The sequence below is a fragment of the Egretta garzetta genome, unplaced genomic scaffold (genome assembly GCF_000687185.1).
Source record: "Egretta garzetta isolate BGI_Z169 unplaced genomic scaffold, ASM68718v1 scaffold153, whole genome shotgun sequence".
In the NCBI taxonomy this organism is placed as follows: Eukaryota; Metazoa; Chordata; class Aves; order Pelecaniformes; family Ardeidae; genus Egretta; species Egretta garzetta.
This window is the reverse complement of record NW_009259114.1, coordinates 927,715-937,191: the sequence shown is the minus strand read 5'-3', so window position 1 is coordinate 937,191 and position 9,477 is coordinate 927,715. Positions and strand designations below refer to the sequence as shown.

The 9,477-nt window shown below is 37.5% G+C and overlaps 1 protein-coding gene across 5 annotated transcripts in view; it reads right to left on the bottom strand.

The window, feature by feature from the left end:
* The window catches only part of CLEC16A (C-type lectin domain containing 16A), a 77,142-nt gene extending 74,743 nt beyond the window's left edge, over positions 1-2,399 (bottom strand). For all 5 annotated transcript variants that reach the window (XM_035891066.1, XM_035891061.1, XM_035891062.1 and 2 more), the window contains exons 1-3: positions 2,275-2,399; positions 887-1,020; positions 8-107 (exon numbers count right to left, since the gene is read on the bottom strand). In XM_035891066.1, the coding sequence (XP_035746959.1) occupies positions 8-107; positions 887-1,020; positions 2,275-2,399 (359 nt within the window). The remainder of the gene's footprint in view (positions 1-7; positions 108-886; positions 1,021-2,274) is intronic.
* Between the last annotated feature and the right edge of the window lie 7,078 nt (positions 2,400-9,477).

The window sequence follows — 9,477 nt, the reverse complement described above, 5'->3', positions numbered from 1 at the left end:
GGAAAGAGTTTTCAAAAATAATATGTAATATGCCATGATCTCCTCATCAGAAAAGTCAAATTTATGGACAATAATAGAATTTACATAGTTATTAGAGAGCAGGTAGTCTGAAAAATAAGAGACGTTACACAGGTTAACAGAAAGAAAAACAATCATTATGCTAACTAGCTGTATTTAAAGTACCTAGCAAAAAACTACCTGATGCTTGAAGATCCCAATTTCTGGCCAAACAAATCTAGCAATGGTTTCAAGTGGTAATAAAGGAAACCCTACAAAGGTTTGTTCCCTACAAAGATCTTTGCTCCCAAGAGCAGGACAACTAAGAATATACTTCAGCTCCCCCAATTTATGTAGGCTTTGCAGCTAATAACACTGAAAACAACTCTCTTTTCCCCCCAAACTCTCAAAGGCTTGTATATGACTTTCTCTTCATTGCAGTTGTGGAATAATTTAACTATTAATTCTCCGTCTTCTTTATATGTTTCTAAAAACCTTGAAGTAAACACAAGTTGCTGAATGCCAGCCCCAATGATGTCAGAACAGTTCCAGTACAAATTATACAACAGAGTTCCACCACATAATCTGGGGCAGCAAGGCGCACATTTCAGACCACAACTAATTTGCTGATTTAAAGAACCCCTTGAAATATGCTAAATAAGTATTTCAGTAGTACCAAACAACTACTTTTATACTACTGAAAAATTACATTAAAAGGTAATTGGAGTCAAATTACACTGTATTTTCAGTATTGTTCAAATAAAAAGATTGTCAGGAATTCATATAGTTCTTCTATGAAGGGGCACTAGGAGCAAGTTTCATTAAATGAAAGGTAATTCAATCATATCTTTATCACCTAATCCCAAACACTTTAAAAGTGTGCCCTTACAGAGTGATGTTTCATGACTGATATTCTCAAAAAGGATGTTCAGAGTCTGCAGAAGCTGTACACACACATAACGACCAGACTTCTGACGCAAGATGTTCAAGAAGAAAACAAACATATTCTTCTCCAAGAAAAAGCTGAAATAAAATAGAGGTGTCATAAATACAGCAAATTACTTAATCAGGAACACAATTTTACTAAGATGGAAGATGACCTTAGGCAAGTTTGACAAACATTTGACAAATGTTTTACATTTATGAAGAATTATTTTACTAAGTTTTATCTGTATAACAGAAGAATACCTTCCAAAAACCTTAAACACTAACAAGGGCACTTAAACATTCAAATTATGCAGAAAAGGGATGTCAAGAAATCAGGGCCTTTTTAATTTTATTTTTAGTATATTCAATTTATCAGGCAGCTTCCCTACCTTGCAACGATAATTCTGAAGGGGAGAGCCTCTAAATGAAGGTTACATTTTGTTCACTTTTCCCTTTTAAGCTAACACACTTTTTGTCTTCAACAGTGTAGACCTTATTTTTGATCCACTTTAATTTTTTTTCCACACCAGAAGCCAGCATTTCACAGTTTATTGTACAATTCAAACAGAAGCGAATGTTTGCAGTGGTTTTAAACCAGGAATGCATGCAATTTAAAGAGAACAGTGTGGACTCTTTCCTACCAGAACATCACAAATACATACCTATGAAAATTTTTTTACATTGACTGCAGAAAAAACTCCTCATTCCTAAAATTATTCCAAACCGAGAAGACAGTGAGGCATGTGATGGAGTTACAGTATAAAAATAAAACCAACCACTCCCTAAGTAAGTAATGAAAAACACCAAGCACCTTGGCTTTACTTATCTCAATCACAAATTGCCTTTATAAAAGAGAAAGTGTCTTGAAGCAACAGATTTGCAACTGTGAATATTTGTTTTGAAGTTCATTTTTCTATCATGCTTATTTATGAGGATTAAAATAACATCTGAACAAAACCTCTAAATATCATAGTTAGAATAAGATATCTATTTGTAGTATCTTACACAAATTTAACAAATTAAAGTCATATGATACAATAGATGTACTGAGTAAATCTGAGCCCTAAAATAGGTTCATTTGATATTCATATCAAAGATTTGAAAGTCAAACAAAAGCAGTACATGCAAGGGGCTCTGGACATGTAACACTTTGTTAACAGAAGCAAATTCTCATTTTTTTTGTATGACAAGAATATGATCCCACTTACCAGTCTACTACAGGACACAGCTTTCTGCCTACATTCATGAAATACAGTCTTGGAAAGATTAACCTTTTGAACTATATCTCTACGCAACTCTAATCATTCTTCAAAAACAAAGTGAGAGTCAAAATTGCTTAGAAGTACTTACTCAAATACTGAGCTGTCATTCTGATCCCCCCATATAAGGATCTCTGTTATAGAACGAATAGTCTCTACCAGCAGGTTGCGGTTGTGATCTGTTACTGTTGTATTTTTAGTCAAAACATGATACATGTACCTAAAAGAAAAAATAATAAAAGGAATATGCTATCCTGCCACTTTCACATGCACCCTGTTTGTCTTTAGTCACTGTAACGTAATGTAGACACACACATACACACACTACATCTAATCATTGTACACTTTTAAAATCCTAACATTTCCTTTTAATACTGATGCAGAGAGAAAAGTAATTGTTAAACAGAATATGTGACAAACAAAACAAATCCATAACTAGCCAGGTGAGTTATGAATGCTTATGCCTATGTCAACAGAGGACTAGAAATCACGTAACACTTGTCCCATGGTGCTTCTTATGGCAACCTAAAGTATGTTAGAGTCAAAGGAGTGATGAGCAAGAAGAAGAAACAGAATAAGCAGTAGCTGATATGAGAAAGTAGATCTTCACGCGCCTCTTTCCAACCAGAAAACTTAGATCCCTTCTCTTGACTGCAGAGACACTTTGCAGACTCATGTCCATTAGACGGTTAATAATTGGGACTGTCAAACACTATGCGTTCATCTTGGCAAAACTTAATCATCAGGTCTCCAGCCCTTCAAGCACAGAAAGGTGCTGAATTCCAGTTTTACCATCTCAAAGGGCAAGAGTTTAAGGCTGTCTAATGAAGTTTAAAAAAAAGTATGTCTGTATTACACAGGTGACAGGAAGCTAAATAAAATTTGAAAGGCTTGTATTGCAAGTCTCAGAATTTTACTCAGTCAAGGAACACTTCTTTTTTTTCCAAAGTAAGATGTTACATCAAAGATTACTTCCCTTTATCCTAAAAAAAAGGGGGGGGGGAAGGCAGCAAATTCTAATAAAAGCACAGGAATCACAACTGCTTTTCTCCCTTTTTTTTTTCTTTTATATAGTAAGAAAAAGGATATATGTAAGAAAGGTGCACAATTATGAAAGTAATTAAGTAAAAAAATATAATCAGAGAAATTTCATGTCATTTTAAAACTGCAAGAGTTTAGATCACTAAACATAGATCATATATGGCTACACTGCAATCTATTGAAAATCAGGAATAACACCTGTCCAACCCAAACATTCTATGATTCAGGATTATCTGCGCAATATACTCACAAGTGTTTGGGAAGGAAGATATATTTTCTATACTATCAACATTCTAATGAAAAGTGGGAGTTAATAAAAATTCCCAGGATCTATGGTTGGGAAAATAGCCTGTGTCTCCTCACTCTGGGGCAGCCTATCATTATTGTTTTGGATTCCATGAAACTTTGTTCAGTGATTCAGGTTGAAAATTTAGGAATCTTATTAGTATGATGCGGGAGTTCAGAAGTTCAGGAAGACAACTTTTAAGCAACAGACCCAAATATTTCAAGCAGCTATTATGCAAAAGATAAAAATACCAATTTTGCCAAGTTATTGCAGAGTTTCAGGAAACACTGTGCATTTCCAAAACAAAATTTTGGGATTTCTGGTTTAAACTAAGTTTCAGAAGTTTAGGTCAAAACCAGACTTGAAATCACATTTCAAAAAGCAGTATTCTCATCAATTTTATCTACACTAAGAAACTGAATCACTGCACAGGGAAAACATGCAGCTGAAGACTCAAATGCCACTTAACACATACATCAGGCTGTTCCACCTATTTATCAGGCTTACAAAGACAAAACAAGATATTAGCTAGTTTCGGAACCTTTTCATGCTTGAATTCAATAAAAAACAGTTTGAGCATATTTACAGTTTACTCAAAATGTGCAAAATTTGGTTTAGGGAACCTTCTTCAACCACTGCCCTGCCACCCGGTTGGCCAGAGTTTCACAGGACTTGCTGCAAGACAGTCAGTCCTCATAAGCCATGCAGGAAGCAGAATCTATTTCAGAGAACTTCACTATGCTGTTATGGTAAAATGCTACATACTTGCTGATCTTGATATTGCTTAATCATCAAATAATGATTTTACTGTGTCAAATAGTACACAAGAACACTGAGAAGTAAACAACTGTCAGAAGTTCAGTTTTAACAAACTTGATGTACCACATGCTCCCTTCCCTTCCCCCCAAAATCAGCAATGTGATAAAGCCTACTTCATCTTAAGGTTAACCTACCACACAGCAGAAGAAAGAGGAAGTAAAAAGGAAGAAATGGCAGGAGTGGGGAAAAATTGGCTTTTCATACTCTTTCTCTTCAGTAAATAATTTTCTCTCCCTCTCCATGCTGTTTTTTCCCCTCATAAATCAATACTAATTTTCCAAACCCAAACCAGAAACTGTTCAGATTGAAACCATTCTAGGAAAAGTTAATTCATAGCTATCTCCTACAGTCATAACTGGCTGGTCACATGCCGTACCATAACGCAAGTCACTAAACAGCAAGTCAAAGAGTACCTGCAAATCCTCTCCAACTAATCTGAGGATCACAGTTCAAGATTCCTTCTACGGAGAATGACAGCATGATGGCTCACAGTGAAGATGTGAGAGTTTATGTCTGACCACCTGTGAGAACTCCTGGGGCTTTCTAAAAGAGCACACAGCACACAAGCCCTGCAAAACCTTCCCATTGTGACACTCTATGTATTATTCAGGACAGTGAATCAAAAGACAGAGCAAAAACTAAGTCACTGCTCTGAGCATGCATCAGTTCATGGAAGACTGAACAGCTGAAGACAGAAGGCAATTAAATCAGAACAGTTCATTCCACAGCAATCTGTATAGTAAGTAGTTTTCCTGAGAGAGTTAGTTTAAAAAGAGTAATTATTACTACACTACTTCACATATTTTAGCCTATTTATTTGAAGTCATATATAAATAATTACATCTGTGAACATATATTTCTCATTAATAAGTTACACTATGCAAACTTGGAAATAAAGTTTATTCCACCAGCAGAACTCTGGGAATGGGAAGCAGTGGGAAGAATTACATGCTATTGCCTCACCTCAGGAGTCTATGGAGCATTACAGATGCAAAAAGCAAGAAACATTTAATAGTCAGGAATACATTAACTCCAAATTAATTCACTTAATATCAACATTATTGAAAAGTTCCTTGGTTTGCTAACACACTGATGCACTTAGAGAAACCTGGGCTTCACTTTCAAACTATTCCTTTATCTACTTACTTGAAAATGAATGAGAAAGTGTGCACATACTTGTTTCTCTCACCAGACATACAACATACCATATCATGAGAATATAAAGTACCACACAAAAGCAGTATTTTTGTATTTATTTTATATTACATATATTTACATATACATAAAGCCTATGTTTAAATGCTGATTACAAAGGGGTCAAGTTTGTGGTCAAAAATGCTAAACCCTCAAAGAGGAGATTTTTGTCACCTCTATCTCTCTATATCTGAGGACTGGGTTCAAGCAAACAAAACCCCACCACGTGGGAAGTGTCAAAGCACCTGTTAGCATTAAAGTCAGTGGGAGATTTTGCCAGAAACGTTAACACCACAAACAAAATTCTGAACATTTTTGGTAAGAAACCACACTCAAAGGGATAACATAACTCGTGAAAATAGAAAGCATGTATTAATGACTTTCCTACTTATTACTTACAAAAATACACTAAACTGGGTAAGGGTCTAGGAAGTCAAGCACCCAAGTTTAAAAGTCCCAGACGTAACCATAACATGCTTGCTTCTTCATGCTGCTTATAACCATGTAATTACATACTGTTCTTATCGAGGAAACTCGATGTATAGCATGAACAGTGCTTCAGGAAATGAATCAGCTGTGAAACAAGTCTTCAACCATACATGTTTATGGACACCACAGCTGACCAAGTCATGAGAAATGTTCAGCACGTAATTCTAATTGTATAAAACCTTTTTGCGCAATCAGTATGCAATTAAAACGCCAAGCATAGAAGCAACAATGGGAAACAACAGGGCTATGTAAAATACCTCTTAGAAAAGTCGGAAAAAAACTTGCATCTAGAAACAAAGATACTAAGCTTAAGTTCCAAAGCCTTTCACTTTAGCAGGAACACCAGAGATATTATCAGATGAACTCTTCAGAAATGGTTATGATATCACCACTTCAATACTGGGAAAGGTGACATAAATCCTCTTCATCCATTCCAATGCAAAGTCGAAATTTGTAGACAGATGGGGAAAGAAGATAGAGTTATGCTCTCAAGGAGATATGACCATGCATCTACTAAGGTTAGACTAGCCTCAACTGGGCAATATGAAAGACCTTTTGGGACTTTAACTGTAGGTCACAGCTCCTGAGGTGAGTAGCTGCAGAAACAGAGTACACAGTGACTCCCACAGTGAGTGGCTGGAGACAACTGTAAGAAATCCTGGCCTATGCAAGAACTTCTGGCTTACACGCAAAGATAGGTTACAAGAAAAAGAGAAGAACACGCAGCTCATGAGAAAGCACTAACTTCCAGATTGCGTAGCAAGACAGACTGTTGCCTAAAACAGCCTTGATGTATTTGCTTTTAGAACTGGAAGCATATAATAAAGAGAGCAGAGGACGCTATACAGGGAGGGAAAAAAAGGTCTCAAACTGCTGGATGCCACCTTAAAGAAATGGGCTCTGGCCTTGTTTCAGACACAATCTCATGTAAAAATAAACAAGTCTTTTCAGACCATTTTCTCAAGCAATCACTAACATTGTTCCTTCTTCCAGAATATGTAGGCTTTCTCCATTTATTAAGTTATTGACATTCCCTCAATTAATAACCAAAGGGCACAAAAATACCAAGTTCTCTGGAAAACAATAGTCAGAAGCACTCAGGCAGTCCATAATACTGTTTCATAGCCTCTCTAGATCGCAATTCAGCAAGGTATTAGAAAGTGGGATTAAATTCTAACTTTTCACTAGACCAAAAGACTACATCAGAACACTTAATACAAACAGCCTCACAATTTACCTTTAGCAAATCCATTCTACGGCGTGTTTGCAGAAAGACTGAAGAGTAAAATTTCAAAAGCAAGCCTCAAACAAACTGCATTAAAGCTGCTGGGAAAGAAAGTTCCAGATCCAACATTTACTGCCAAAAAGCAGTAACTCTCTCAGTATTACTAGACAGATGTATTATTTACAATTTACACTAAACTGTGCATTATGCATGTTAAAAACTTAAAAATATTTCTGTAAGGATAGCCTGGGCTAATCTCACTCTTGTAACATAGCATACCACACCTTTTATAGGCTAAGCTAACCTGTAATAGCAAGGATGGTACATTCTACTCAACTCATTTGCATGGAACACAACATGCGTTTCTGATGAGTTGAAAAGATGATGGTGAACTTAATCAAGACTGATTTTCCCAAAACTATGGTTCTGCGGCCCTTTTTCCTGCTGTTGCTTTACCCACTTCAACTGCTACCTTAGAAAAGCCCTACATTTCACTTTACCACTTGATAGCTATCTTTGCTGTTGACATCTAGCTAGAAACTGAAATTAATACAGCCTAACTAAACAAACACATAATACACATAGTCTGAACAGATCAAAGGTCTTGGCTGTCCTTTACATACTACCATTTTAGATTTCATAACTAAAGAAATCATGTGCAAAAAAAATAAACAAACTAAAGCTGGTCTTTTAGCAGAGAACTATATACTTCAATTCTCAGATAAGAAGTGAAGCACAAGCCACAACACTTGTAGCCTAATTCCCTTTTGTTGCAAATCAAATAGGGTATCACTTTTTCTACCCTCTGTAGCCCCAAGAGAACACATGATCACACAGAAAGATTCTAACGTCCTGAAGTCTCCCCATCACCAGCCTACTTCTACACAAACTCAATTTCTTCAAATTTCATCATGCACCAGCATTCTTGCTCTATCTTCAAGTGTAATATCAAAACCAGATAGATCTAAAGCTTCCCTAGCAGTGAGTAGTACCCAATGTTAAATAGAACATTTGTATGTCTATATCTGAGCACGACTTTTCCCCTTTTTCCTGCAATGCCAGATCATGCTGACTAACTAGTCTGACCTACCATGCTTTCAAAATTACTTTCTGCAGTGCTACTGCCTCATCAGTTTTGTGTTTATGGACTTGATTTCCCTGCCTTTGGTAAAAAGTAATGCATTTCAGTTAGTCTTGCTGGTTTTGAACATTTTTCCAGTTTAGAGACAAGGACCAGAATCCATAAATCATCTTGATAAAGTAACTGCAAGTTCCAAATCTTGCGTTAAGTACATCCTGTTCATTACTATCAGACCCCATTCATGTTCTCCTTGTAATTTGTCTAATCATTGAAAACTACCAGCCATTTACTTCTCCATGAGCTACGTGTTCACAGTGATTTAATTTAGAAAATACTTCCCCTCTTAATGACCTCCTTTTCTTGTTCAGTAGAAAGAGAAGCTATAACAGTGGATCTCATTTTTCTCGCAATAGCAGAACCCTTAAAATGGAACAGAGAATTTAAAATTGTTTTATCCTTTGCCACCCTTCCAACTCTTCAGTGGCAGAGCTAGAAAAGACTACTGCACCTTCTACAGCCAGCAGTAACACAAGGGCATCAGACTCGGGAGACTAATGTTATAATTCTCAAGCTCAACGGCTTTACTTTTGCGTCAGCTGCTGAGCCCTCTAACTAGGGTACATCCCCTGGACCAGCAAAACCACCATCCTGACTACCATGAGTCATTGCTGACTACTAAAATACACACACACCCCTCAAAAGGTCTACATTGTTTACAGGCTGGGACCAGGCCCCTCGCTGCCCTGACTTAGGCACTACCTGGAAACAAAGTTCTCCCTCAAGAGGAATGTGATACTTTTTGTATTCATCACCTCTTACACTCTACTCTACTGAACGAGTGGCATTATTAAAAAAAAAATCAAACACGTAGCACAGCCATGACTGTGACACGACATCACGGAACCGCGCCTGCCCTGAAGACGTTTTGGGACGAAGCGGCAGCTTTCCGTGAGAAAGACACCGACCCACACCGCACAAAGCCTCCTTCGCCGCCGGTGAATTGCTCCGGGAGCTTTCGGCTTGGGGGAGCTGCACCAAACCGCACAGGCGAGGAGAGAGCGAGCGAGCGACCGGGGAGCGTCGCCTGCCGAGCCGCCTCCCTCCTCAGCCCTTCTCCCCCGGGACGCCTCCGAGCCGCCCCGGCCCCGCAGCCCTCCCC